Source organism: Elgaria multicarinata, chromosome 2, assembly GCF_023053635.1.
Source record: "Elgaria multicarinata webbii isolate HBS135686 ecotype San Diego chromosome 2, rElgMul1.1.pri, whole genome shotgun sequence".
NCBI lineage: Eukaryota > Metazoa > Chordata > Lepidosauria > Squamata > Anguidae > Elgaria > Elgaria multicarinata.
This window is the reverse complement of record NC_086172.1, coordinates 171,173,934-171,188,032: the sequence shown is the minus strand read 5'-3', so window position 1 is coordinate 171,188,032 and position 14,099 is coordinate 171,173,934. Positions and strand designations below refer to the sequence as shown.

Here is a 14,099-nt window from a genome sequence, read left to right as displayed (position 1 = left end):
TAAAGATTCAAGGACAATGGTGAAAGCACTCTGTTCCTTTTATTGATACAGAATTGCAAGTCTGGGTGCTCTAGCAAAGTAGGCACATACCCCAAGCACATGTCAAGCCTTCTTATAACTTTCGCCCGGCCGAAGAGGTCCCTCCCCAGTCTCGTTATTGGTTAGAGACTTAAGGGGTTACAGCCTATCCCGGTAAGCCCTTTTGTCCCGCCTCTGTTTACTTGCTTTTTCATTTCATTTGATATTCCACCCACTATTATTTACTTATGTCCATATTAAGAATTAATTCTCCAAAATCACTCTAATTATTCCCTCTTCCTCCCTGTTAGCTAAACCACAAGGTCATGAGTTCAGAAAACAACAAATGTTTTTTCAACTGCTGTTTTCGGTTGGTCCTATTTCTCACTTCTCCTGACCACCAGTCCAACCACAAGTTCTGTATTATTCTCTTTTACTTCAACTGAATAGTCTAACGGCTAAAACACCTGTTGGGGTGTTTCCTGCCCATTGGCTATGCTTCAGTTATAACATTGCTTTTAGCTGACCCTTTTCAGAAGCCCTTATAATAATATTTTAATAATGCATTAGCTATTATATTTTCTCCTTATGTTATACATTGTAATATGAAAAAGCAACAATCCCTATCCATTTCTAACAGATTGTAGTGCCTGAATTTGCTTTCCTTTTCCCCCTCCTCCTCCTCCCTTCCAATCCCCTTTCCTTTTGTGTCATGTCTTTTAGATTGTAAGCCTGTGGGCAGGGACTGTCAAGAAATACTTTTGTGAGCTGCCGTGAGGGCCTTTTTTGGCTGAATGGCGGCATAAAAATGCTTAAATAATAAATAAATAAATAAATAAATAAATAAATAAATTAATAAATACTATATAATTTAAAAGCAGTAAAACAATTAAAACATGATTCTCTTTTCCCTGCCCTAGCAAGTGCCCTGGTGCCCCCTCTCTCTTTGTGTGTGTATGTGTGTGTAGGCTTGGCATGACTTCTGCGATAATAAATTTGGAGATACATTGTGCTGGAGTAGGAATAGTGAAGTTGAATTTGAAGGGTCAAAATTGGGAGGGCAGGGCAGCAAGAAGTGAAGGGATTAATGGCAAGGGGAGCAACAAGACTGAAGAGGAAAAGGAGATTTTCATAAACCTCGGATGTCTTATTTCTAGCCTACATGTCACTATTCGTAATTCATATAAATTGAGCTAAATGTCAAGTACTGGCTTTGAGCAAACAAAGAGCTGGAGAAGAATTTAACCTTTTTTGGTTGTAGTGCAAGAATTCCTTCACACTCCCTTGCTGAGAAACCAGAAAGGAAATTTGGTTAGCTGTGTATGTAACACGTCTCCTGCTTGTTGGGACTATGTGCATAAGAAAGAATTTACAGTTGTTTCTGGAAAGGTGCACAAGCAAAATTTCTTCCAGACAGCATGAGAATTTGCAGATTCTTAAAAAACATTTCCTCTTTCAGCAACTGGACCTTCTGTGATCCTTCTGTGATGTAGGGATTCTCCACACCAGGCTTTTTATCCTGCAACTTTACCAGGACTTCCGCTTCCGGATTCTTTGCAGGATTAAGATCGGATGTTTAAACGCTCTTCCCTCTTCCCACCGGGGGTTTCCTTTATCTGCAATTTCTCTGTTTCATTATACAGCCACTAGATCAGTGGTTCTCAACCTTCCTAATGCCGCGACCCTTTAATACAGTTCCTCATGTTGTGGTGACCCCCAACCATAAAATTATTTTCATTCTTCTCTACACGATCCATTGTCATGGGATGTTTTGCTAATGAAAATAATACATAACAATAGCTTTAATAATACAAAAGATGATACATGACATAGTTCAGTCAATACAGTTTCCTAAGACCATCGGAAATATGTGTTTTCCGATGGTCTTAGGCGACCCCTGTGAAAAGGTCATTCGACCCCTGAAGGGGTCCCGACCCACAGGTTGAGAACCACTGCACTAGATGGTACTGTTGTATAGCAGCTGGTATAGCACAATTCTGTCTCTATACTGAGGTTCAAATCGCTATTTTTAAATAGCTCATTATCCCCATTACAAATAAAGCTGCAGAAATGGTGAGAAAACATGGGAGAGGCTTGGAAGGTTGAAGATATCATGTAAAGGACCCACAAACTTCTGTGAGTAACCAATCTTTATCTTGATTTAGAGTGTGTGTAAGAACAACCTAATTTTATTGGAACCAACACTCCTCTGCAGGCAGGTACTGCTGTATCTGTATCAGGTGTCACTGAATGAGCTGATTGTATTCAATGAATTTGTAGGAGTCTGAATGAAAGAAGGCTAGGCTAGAGCAGCAAATCATTTGTATCAACATGCTTGGGCTGTATGAGGCCTAAACTCTGAAGCAGATGTTCTGTTGATGTTTTTAAATGAATGAGAGATGGTGAATGCTTGGGAGATGGGCTGAGGGATAGTTCAGTGAAAGACTACAGGCTTTGCATGCAGAAAATCCCAGTCCCCAGTATCTGTAGGGCTGGAAAAGACCCAGGAAATCCATTGCCAGTCACTGTAGACAATACTGAGTTAGATGAGACCATGGCTCTGACTTGGGATAGGGCAGCTTCCCATGTTTCTAGCAATGGCTATTGACCATGATAACTAAATAGAACCTCCATGTATAAGGACAGTATATATCTAGAGACAGACAAGGGAGAAGATTAAGCGTGCCCAGAAATAGCAGGCCGGTCACTGTGATAACAGAATGCTGGACTGGATGGACTTTGGTCTAATCTAATCATAGAATCATAGAATCATAGAATAGCAGAGTTGGAAGGGGCCTACAAGGCCATCTAGTCCAACCCCCTGCTCAATGCAGGAATCCACCCTAAAGCATCCCTGACAGAGGGTTGTCCAGCTGCCTCTTGAATGCCTCTAGTGTGGGAGAGCCCCCAACCTCTCTAGGTAACTGATTCCACCATCGCACTGCTCTAACAGTCAGGAAGTTTTTCCTGATGTCCAGCCGGAATCTGGCTTCCTTTAACTTGAGCCCGTTATTCCGTGTCCTGCACTCTGGGAGGATCGAGAAGAGATCCTGGCCCTCCTCTGTGGGACAACCTTTGAAGTATTTGAAGAGTGCTATCATGTCTCCCCTCAATCTTCTCTTCTCCAGGCTAAACATTCTTTCAGTTCTTTCAGTCTCTCTTCATAGAGCTTTGTTTCTAGACCCCTGATCATCCTGGTTGCCCTCTTCTGAACATGCTTCAGCTTGTCTGCATCCTTCTTGAGGATGATCTAGCAAGGCAATTCTTATGTTCTCATGATCCATTTCAAAATTCACGTTTTTTATTATTATCATGCTAGGTAGTCTTGATATTCACCCTACTTTAAAAAAAATCTTGTTAAGCTTTTGGTTTCAAATGATGTACTGTGGATTTTCTCCCTTCAATAGGCTCATTGTGCATTGTCCCTGGAGAAGAAAATAAACCCCTTCTACACAAGTTCCTTTGTGTATCATCTTTACGCGGGATTGTACTAAAACTATGATTGCATTTTGTGAGTAATTATATGTTCACTTCCCCTTATATAATTTGTTTGCTACCAATGTACTGATAGGACAAAAACATAAATGCTTGCCTAGTGAATGCCAAGCAGGAGACCAGCCAGACTTCATAACTGCGGTCATGCTATATGCAGCATAGACGTTGGCACCAGAGCTTTGTCGCTTATCAGCAGCTCTCTAATGCAAAAACAACAAGTCTTGTGGCACCTTAAAGCTCAACGAAGTTATTCCGGCATAAGCATTCATGGACTATAGCCCACCTCATCAGGTGCATGGAATCCAACAGAGAATTTCAGGTTTATATGTATTACATATGGGAGATTGTGGAGGCAGGGGGGATAGAGGAAGGAGAGCCACCCAATTGTTGGTGAAAATCAGGCAATCAGAGCATATATGCCAGTGCATTTTAAGGTTTTACTGCCCTGCCTCATCGCTTCCCAAACTACTTCCTAGAACCAAGGCAGACGTTCTTCCCGTGCTCAGTGAATTTCAATAGGACACATGGAGTTATTTCTCAATAGGTCTGTTTTTGAATCGCAGCTTTGCGGAATGCGCTCCTTCATGTGGATAAAATGGAGAGGAGGAGGAATATGTACGCCGCCTTGGGTTCCTTGGAGGAAAAAAGGCGGGATATAAATGTAATAATAATAATAATAATAATAATAATAATAATAATAATAATAAATAAATAAATAAATATGAGCACACATTCAAACCTGCTGCTCTCCTCCCTCCTGTGCTCAGTGAAATCCAATAGGATCATACAAAGAATTCCTTTCCACCCAGTAGGTATGTTTAGCCAACTCCTCCCTTGTGTGCCCACTTTCATGACCCAACTTTCCCTTCTGCCTATCAGTACTGCCCTACTGCCCCCAGCCCAGGTGCTGAAGCCTTCCCAAACTGCACTGAAACCCCCCCAGACCATCCCCCCCCAAGGATTGCTTTAAAAAAAAATCTTAAAAATTAATATATACCTAGCAACCCTTTACCCGCCCAAAATGATTTCTAAAAACTATGTAAGAAGACTTTTATAGAAAGACTAGAGATGTAAAATGTATGGAAATAATGAAGCCATATTGGGGTGGTGCTTTTTTATCATATCTGTAAGATTCTCAGAATAGTTTTTTCTTCCAGTTTTTAAATTAAAATTACTGATCCAATGAATCTTTTACTGATAGACATTTTGGGATGCTCCCAAGCCATGCTCAGTTTCTCAACGTGTGAATAGAGTTGGAGGTGCTGCGTTGCAGTGGTTCCGCTCCTACTTGGATGGCCGATTCCAGAAGGTGGTGCTGGGATATTATTGCTCTGTGCCGTGGCTCCTAAGCCATGGGGTTCCGCAGGGCTCTATCTTATCCCCTATGCTGTTTAACATATACATGAAGCCGCTGGGGGAGGTTATCCGGAGATGTGGACTGAGGTGTCATCAATATGCGGATGATACTCAGCTCTACCTTTCCTTTTCATCAAACCCAGGTGAGGCAGTGACTGTTCTGAACCAGTGCCTGGGCACGGTAATGGACTGGATGAGGGCTAACAAACTGAGACTCAATCCAGACAAGGCGGAGGTACTGTTAGTGGGTGGTTCATCTGTCCGGCGAGGTGATGTTTGCCCTGTCCTGGACGGTTGTGGAATGAGCTCCCCAGAGAGGTCCGCCTGGTGCCCACACTGTACTGCTTTCGTCGCCGGCTGAAGACATTTTTATTCGCTCAGTATTTTAACACTTAATTTTAACTTAAATTTAAATTTTACTGTTCTAACTCTGTATTTTAATCTTATATCAATTTTGCTGCGTGGTTTTATCCTGGTTGTGCTTTTTATACTGTATTTTGTAATTGTGCTTTTAACATGTTAGTTGTTTTATTATGGTTTTAATTTTTGTGAACTGCCCAGAGAGCTTCGGCTATTGGGCGGTATAGAAATGTAATAAATAAATAAATAAATAAATAATAGAGTCACCATATCATAATATGGAAGAAAATGTATGTTCTTGGCAGTTTGGATTTTGTTCTGCAGAGTTCTGTGTTTCTGGACTTGTCTTCCTCAGCCTCCAGTTCTTCCTTTTTCTGCCTTCTAGGACGATTCAGATATTGCAGGGACTACTTGAAGTTCCCTCTGGTCAGACATAAACTAGGAACCTAAAATATGTTATGTATAACTTGGTTTGCTCATAAAATTAATCATGTTTGGCATATTAAAATTTAAATGTATAGTTTATTCAGACAATAATGACAAATTTACAGTTTTGGACTACAATGGCCAGCACGCCTCACCATTAGCCATCCTGAAGGAGGCTGATAGGAGCCAAAGTCCAAAATATCTGGAGGGCACTAAGTTGGGGAAAGCTGTTCTAAAGGAACAAAGTGATTTTATATCTGTAAATAATGCTAATAAAAGAAGAAAAAAGTATTGCTGATTTTTCAATTCCCCCCCCCCCCCAAATTTCCATTTCCCCCCCATGGCTTCAACTTTTCTGGGAATTTTACATCTCCACGTGCGTAATGTGTCACAATTGTCTGGGAGGTGCAGTAGAACCGGAGTAAATGCAAAATTTGGTTTGGGCCACAGATATCAATTAGCGTTGCCACATTTTTTACTTTTTTTTTACTGCTCCTGCCTAAATCAGGTAAATTGTCAATATTTCAACAAGATGTTCCGATTCCATACGCAAGAAGTGCCTGAGAATGAGGTAGGAGTAGGGCTTTGGCTCCCTCTGCTGGCTGTTTTATATTGTTACAGAAGCTGGTGGACTATCCTTCGTTAAGTTGATGACAGTACAGTCCATAATGATCAATTGATGCTTCATAGAATCATAGAATCATAGAATAGCAGAGTTGGAAGGTGCCTACAAGGCCATCTAGTCCAACTCCCTGCTCAATGCAGGAATCCACCCTAAAGCATCCCTGACAGATGGTTGTCCAGCTGCCTCTTGAATGCCTCTAGTGTGGGAGAGCCCATAACCTCCCTAGGTAACTGATTCCACCGTCACACTGCTCTAACAGTCAGGAAGTTTTTCCTGATGTCCAGCCGGAATCTGGCTTCCTTTAACTTGAGCCCGTTATTCCTTGTCCTGCACTCTGGGAGGATCGAGAAGAGATCCTGGCCCTCCTCTGTGTGACAACCTTTTAAGTATTTGAAGAGTGCTATCATGTCTCCCCTCCATCTTCTCTTCTCCAGGCTAAACATGCCCAGTTCTTTCAGTCTCTCTTCATAGGGCTTTGTTTCTAGATCCCTGATCATCCTGGTTGCCCTCTTCTGAAGGAAGTTAAAGGAAGCTAATGTCAGGAGACCTTATCTCTGCCTCAGTGGTGTAGTAGTAATTTATTAGACTGTAAGCCTATGCGGCAGGGTCTTGCTATTTATTGTGTAATCTGTACAGCACCATGTACATTGATGGTGCTATATAAATAAATAATAATAATAATAAGTGGTAAACAGTCATGCCCCCAGAATTCATACCCACCAACCTAGCCTGCTTTTCTATTACTTATACTCAAAGGAGCTTACACATTTGTTTAAAGACTCCATTATGAAAAAATGGGCTCATCTACACCAAGCAGTATATTCCACTATGAAAGCGTTATATAAAAGGCAGGAGCCACACTACTGCTTTATAGCGGTATTGAAGTGTACAGACAACTGTTGGGGCCCATTGACACAGACCATATACCGCTTTCATACTGCTATATCCTGCTTGGTGTAGATGTGTCAGTGGGCCCCAACAGTTATTAGTGTACTTCAGCACCACTATAAAGCAGTAGTGTAGATCCTGCAATAGCTTCCCTAGAGACAACCGAGAGCTTCAGCTATTGGGCGGCATAGAAATGCAATAAATAAATAAACCAATGAATCTTGAATACCTAAAATCAACACAGTTCTACAGACTCCAAAATTAGTTCTCAATACATGGCATAGGTTTTCTGTTTGTTAAATTCCAGATATATGGTGTTGGGGACTATCGTGGAGGCTTTTTCTTTACCTGCTCAGCCCTGTGTGAACAGAAGTTGAGCCAGCACTTAATAGGGATAAATGCCAAATTCTACATTTAGGAAATAGAAACCAAATGCACAGTTACAAGATGGGGGATACTTGGCTCTGCAATACTACAAACGAGAAGGATCTTGGAATTGTTGTAGATCGCAAGCTGAATATGAGCCAACAGTGCGATATGGCTGCAAGAAGGGCAAATGCTATTTTGGGCTGCATTAATAGAAGTATAGCTTCCAAATCACGTGAGGTACTGGTTCCTCTCTATTCGGCCCTGGTTAGGCCTCATCTAGAGTATTGCGTCCAGTTCTGGGCTCCACAATTCAAGAAGGATGCAGACAAGCTGGAGCGTGTTCAGAGGAGGGCAACCAGGATGATCAGGGGTCTGGAAACAAAGCCCTGTGAAGAGAGACTGAAAGAACTGGGCAGGTTTAGCCTGGAGAAGAGAAGATTGAGGGGAGACATGATAGCACTCTTCAAATACTTAAAAGGTTGTCACACAGAGGAGGGCCAGGATCTCTTCTCGATCCTCCCAGAGTGCAGGACGCGGACTAACGGGCTCAAGTTAAAGGAAGCCAGATTCCAGCTGGACATCAGGAAAAACTTCCTGACTGTTAGAGCAGTACGACAATGGAATCAGTTGCCTGGTGAAGTTGTGGCCTCTCCCACACTAGAGGCCTTCAAGAGTCAGCTGGACAACCATCTGTCAGGGATGCTTTAGGGTGGATTCCTGCATTGAGCAGGGGGTTGGACTCGATGGCCTTGTAGGCCCCTTCCAACTCTGCTATTCTATGATTCTTTTCCTGTGTACTTCTGAATAGACACATATATAATTGCACCGAAAGGACAATCTATTAAAATCAATGGCACTTTAAAAATGCATTTCATACTGGAATGTACAACAACAAAATACAACATTAATTATTAATTAAGAAAATAGTAAAAATGCTTCCTTTACAATTTATCGTTCCATTTTAGCTCCCAAGTGGAGATAGTTTGCACCTACGCTTCGGGTATTACTGCTTTCCAAAAATTGCTGACTTCCTTGAACTTTTTCATGTAGGCTACAATCTTATACTTACTCTATTGAACTCAGTGGGACTTGCTTCTGAGTAGACATATATAGGATTGCTTGGTTAATCTCATACCACAATCGCCCACTCCCCAAACAGCTGTTTGGCAGAGTGGTGGTGGTAGCCCTGAATTTACTTAGAAACAGGTGTCTAAGGAGGATCCACCTCAACTGCCAGTTTCCCAGCAGAACTGCCCCGCTCCTCATCAGCCTGCCAAATTGCTGTTGGGTGGGTCATCAGAACCTGCTTGAAAACAGGACGGGCAGGGCAAAGAATGCCCTTTCACTTTCTCATCCAAATTCTCAGGAGTGCAAAACTGGGGGCCCCTATTCATCACATTTGAGGCTCGGGTGGAGAATTTTTGGGGTAGTTTTGAGAAACCTTTGGTCTAACCTTTTAGAATGGGGGAAAATACACAAAAGCCAGTGTGGTGTAGTGGCTAAAGTGTCAGACTGGGAGTTGGGAGATCTGGGTTCTAGTCCCCACTCGGCCATGGAAACCCACTGGGTGACTTTGGGCCAGTCACAGACCCTCAGCCCAACCCACCTCACAGGGTTGTTGTGAGGATAAAATGGAGAGGAGGATTATGTACGCCACCTTGGGTTCCTTGGAAGAAAAAAAGCGGGGCATAAACGCAATAATAAATAAATAATTTTTATAGGTGAGAGGAACATTGGCATACACAAAATAAATAAAATTTAGTTAAATAGAAATACAAGACAAGACCTTTCTCTTCTCCCAGGCAGTTAACAACATATGCTGAGTTTTTTTTAACTGACCCCAGAATAGTTTTAAATGAATATTGTTGTTTTGATGCTTTTGGTGGTTTAAAATTTTTGTATATTTGTTTTTAATGTTCAGTTTTAAACTTTTGTAAACTGCCCAAAGAGCTTTGGCTATGGGGCAGTATATAAATGTAATAAATAAATAAAGCTCACCAAAGTGGTGAAAGACTGTGTGCCTATTATTTATTTATTTATTTATGTATATAGCACCATCAATGTACATGGTGCTGTACAGAGTAAAACAATAAATAGCAAGACCCTGCCGCATAGGCTTACATTCTAATAAAATCATAATAAAACAATAAGGAGGGGAAGAGAATGCACCAAACAGGCAGTATAAAAGTCAGAGCAAAATCAAGTTTTAAAAGCTTTAGGAAAAAGAAAAGTTTTTAGCTGAGCTTTAAAAGCTGCGATTGAACTTGTAGTTCTCAAATGTTCTGGAAGAGCGTTCCAGGCATAAGGGGCAGCTGAAGAAAATGGACGAAGCCGAGCAAGGGAAGTAGAGACCCTTGGGCAGGTGAGAAACATGGCATCAGAGGAGCGAAGAGCACGAGCGGGGCAATAGTGTGAGATGAGAGAGGAAAGATAGGAAGGAGCTAGACAGTGAAAAGCTTTGTAGGTCAACAGGAGAAGTTTATATTGGATTCTGAAGTGAATTGGAAGCCAATGAAGAGATTTCAGAAGTGGAGTAACATGGTCAGAGCGGCGAGCCAAGAAGATGATCTTAGCGGCAGAGTGGTGGACAGAAACCAACGGACTGATGTGAGAAGAAGGAAGGCCAGTGAGAAGAAGGTTGCAGTAGTCCAACCGAGAAATAACCAATGTATGAACAAGAGTCTTGGCAGAAGAGACAGACAGAAATGATCGAATCCTGGCAATATTATACAGGAAAAAAGTCAGGATTTAGCTACTGCCTCAATATGAGGAATAAAGGAGAGCGAGGAATCAAATATAAAGCCAAGACTACGAGCTTCATTGTAAGCGTAACATCATTGACAGTAAGAGAGAATGAGAGATGAGGAGAAGGTTTAGGAGGAAAGCTGCTGAGATGTTAAGCAGTGATGAGCAACTTCTCATTTCTTATGGTTCTTGATCTTTAAGCTGAATTTTGACTTGGCAACCCTTCAAAAAGAGGACATCTTCAAATAGAAGAATGTCCTCTGTAAAGTAGGGAGCACGGCCACCCTAACTGAGTGATGTATATACTGCACCTACCTAGTGGCCCTGTATAGAGAAGCACATTTCTATCCATAGCTACAGGGGCATCCATTATATTTATCAGTGATGGAGTGTGAGCAGACAGAAGCAAGGGGTGCTAGTAATACAATCACCAATGGAATAGGCCTAGAACTTGGAGGGAAATTCTGTAGCCTAGGTAGGAAAGCTAGGAAATTCACGTACTTGGAAAGCAGAAAAAGGGAACCAAATAGACTATGCCACAGTATAGCCAAGGCAAAAGTCCAGGCTTGTTCTGGATTAATTTTTAGTTGGAAGAGAACCAACTGACAGAGCAGCTTTCCTGGAACTTGGAAAGATAAAATCAACTATTCCAATATTCTGTCTGTAGTCCCACATGATTTGCTCTAAACTCTTGTTGGGATTTGGTCTCCTCAAGAGGTGGCAGGGATGAAGTTGAGCGGGGCTGATAAGCAGAGCCGTGTGTGTGTGTGTGTGTGTGTGTGTGTGTGTGTTGTTAAATATACACAATCTTGCTGGACTGGGAAGTATTTGTCCTCTGAGTAAAATATCTAAACTACAAAGGGTTTTGGTATGGCCTGTGCTGGATGTGTGCAAGTTTTATTCTTGTGTAATCTTATAAACATATAAAACAATTCAAAGGGTGTTTGGGGAAAGATTAACAATTTGCAATTAGGAAAACACAAGACTAGTGCCACAAGTGAGTATAATTGGCTGAGAGCACTTTAGGACTGATTTGTGTTGTCGCTAGCATATGCCTTGAGGCGTTTTTGTAATTGTTGAGTCATCTGGTTTTAGCATCTTTAACACTTAACCTGCAGGATATTGGGTACTTCCAGACAGAGGGATCCCAGCACTAAAAACCCAAAGGCACTGCACAGCCGTTCCATCTTTTCTTCCTTAACCGATCATGATGGGAACAAAGGCTTGCTTGAAATGCTGCAGAGGATACTTTGGCATTATGAAAACCCTGGATTCTACATAGAATCACAGAATCCTCGAGTTGGAAAGGGCCTATAAGGCCATTGAGTCCAACCCCCTGCTCAATGCAGGAATCCACCTTAAAGCATCCCTGACAGATGGTTGTCCAGCTGCCTCTTGAAGGCCTCTAGTGTGGGAGAGCCCAAGACCTCCCTAGGTCATTGGTTCCATTGTGGTACTACTGTAACAGCCAGGAAGTTTTTCCTGATGTCCAGCCCGTTTGTGGCTGGACCTGCACTGATCTACAAACGAGAAGGATCTTGGAATTGTTGTAGATCACAAGCTGAATATGAGCCAACAGTGTGATATGGCTGCAAGAAAGGCAAATGCTAGTTTGGGCTGCATTAATAGAAGTATAGCTTCCAAATCACGTGAGGTACTGGTTCCTCTCTATTTGGCCCTGGTTAGGCTGCATTGCGTCCAGTTCTGGGCTCCACAATTCAAGAAGGACACAGACAAGGTGGAGCGTGTTCAGAGGAGGGCAACCAGGATGATCAGGGGTCTGGAAACAAAGCCCTATGAAGAAAGACTGAAAGAACTGGGCATGTTTAGCCTGGAGAAGAGATTGAGGGGAGACATGATAGCACTCTTCAAATACTTTAACGGTTGTCACACAGAGGAGGGCCAGGATCTCTTCTCGATCCTCTCAGAGTGCAGGACACGGAATAACAGGCTCAAGTTACAGGAAGCCAGATTCCAGCTGGACATCAGGAAAAACTTCCTGACTGTTAGAGCAGTACAACAATGGAATCAGTTACCTAGGGAGGTTGTGGGCTCTCCCACACTAGAGGCCTTCAAGAGGCAGCTGGACAACCATCTGCCAGGGATGCTTTAGGGTGGATTCCTGCATTGAGCAGGGGGTTGGACTCGATGGCCTTGTAGGCCCCTTCCAACTCTCTTATTCTATCATTCGATGATCTTTTTTTCTGTTCCACTTTTCTGCCAGTGGCACTGAAGGCACCCACGTTCTCCTGCAGGACACCCACCTCCTTCAGTGGGGCATCCCTGAGGGCATCCACCTTCTCCTTCAGTGCACCCATCTCCTTAGGTGGGTCAACCTGCAGGGCATCTCTCGGGGCACCCACCTTTTTATGCAGTGCACCCATCTCCATAGCTGGGTCACCCTGCAGGGCATCCCTCAGGGCACCCACCTTCTTCTGCAGTGCACCCATCTCCTTAGGTGGGTTTGTTAAGATACAAAATTTATCCACAGATTAGTTACAGCCCTGGTGGACTTGGACTCGGGCATAAAGCCATGACAGATGCTACTGACTCATGAAGAATCTGGAAAGGTCACAGATAAGAAATGAAGATTCAGCTAATTGAATAATTGGACAATTGCATGAGTCATGTAGATATGAAAGTGTATATAAAGAGTTGTAATTTTAATCATGTCTGAACTCGGAGATGTACATGTCATGATATGCTGTGTTGTGTATGGAGAAAACTGAATGTACTGGAGAATGCTGTTTTATATCTCAGTAAAGCTCTGTACTGAAGTGAAACCTCTGGTGTGAGTATTTCTTTGAACAAAGACTTTCTAAACCCTGCTACGTTGAGATTCCCAACAGGGTCATCCTGCAGCCTTCCTCAACCTGGGGCGCTCCAGATGTGTTGTACTGCACCTCCCAGAATGCCCCAGCCTGGCTGGGGCATTCTGGGAGTTGCAGTCCAGCACATCTGGAGCGCCCCAGGTTGAGGAAGGCTGCTACAGAGCATCCCTCAGGGCACCCACGTTCTCCTGCAGGGAAGCCTCCTTAGAGTGCCACGGTCCTTAGAAAGGGCCACCGCTTGCCTGTGAAGCGGCAGGCTCCGGCTAAGCGGAGGGGCGGGCTGAGGTAAATCCGCCCCCTATTGCCGCCCGCCGACGGGAAGCAGCGGCGGTGGGAGGCGCGGCTAGGCCCAGCAGGCCTCGCGAGAAGGGGGGCGGCGTTTGTGGGCCGAAGCTCCTCCTCGGTCTCGGATAGAGCGGCCAGCCGGCAGACTGACTGACTTGAGTGAGGCCTGCGCGGAGGGAAGAGCGGCCGCGCTGGGTCGGTCGGTGGGTTGAGCCGGGTAAGGGCCGTTGCCGGCCCGGCCTGAAGGCGGAGGCGGTGTGTGTGTTTCGGGGGTCGCGGAGGAAGCGGGCTCGAGCCTGCCGGCCTTGCCAAGATGCCGGGCGGCGGGCGGGTGTGCGCCGCGTGCGGCGGCTCCGAAATCGAAGTGGACTCGGCCCGGGGCGACGCCGTGTGCACGGGCTGCGGCTCGGTGCTGGAGGACAACATCATCGTCTCCGAGGTGCAGTTCGTGGAGAACAGCGGCGGAGGCTCCTCGGCCGTCGGCCAGTTCGTCTCCCTCGACGGTGCGTGGTGGAAGAGGAGGAAAGGGGGCGAGAGGAGGAGGAGGAGGAGGAGGAGGGCTGGCGGGCCGGATGGTGGCGACCTTCGTGGTGGTGGTCGAGGGGCTTTGAGGAGCCGACGTTGGGTAATGGGATCTCTCGGGTGCGGTGGGCAGGGAGATCTGTTCTCCTCGGTCCCCTTTTCTGTGTGCTCTGCACGTT

At 44.2% G+C, this 14,099-nt stretch overlaps 1 protein-coding gene across 1 annotated transcript in view; it reads left to right on the top strand.

The window, feature by feature from the left end:
* Positions 1 to 13,711: 13,711 nt before the first annotated feature.
* Positions 13,712 to 14,099, top strand: part of BRF1 (BRF1 RNA polymerase III transcription initiation factor subunit) — a 242,979-nt gene continuing 242,591 nt past the window's right edge. The window contains exon 1 of the mRNA XM_063118139.1: positions 13,712 to 13,901. Coding sequence (XP_062974209.1) covers positions 13,712 to 13,901 — 190 coding nt within the window. The remainder of the gene's footprint in view (positions 13,902 to 14,099) is intronic.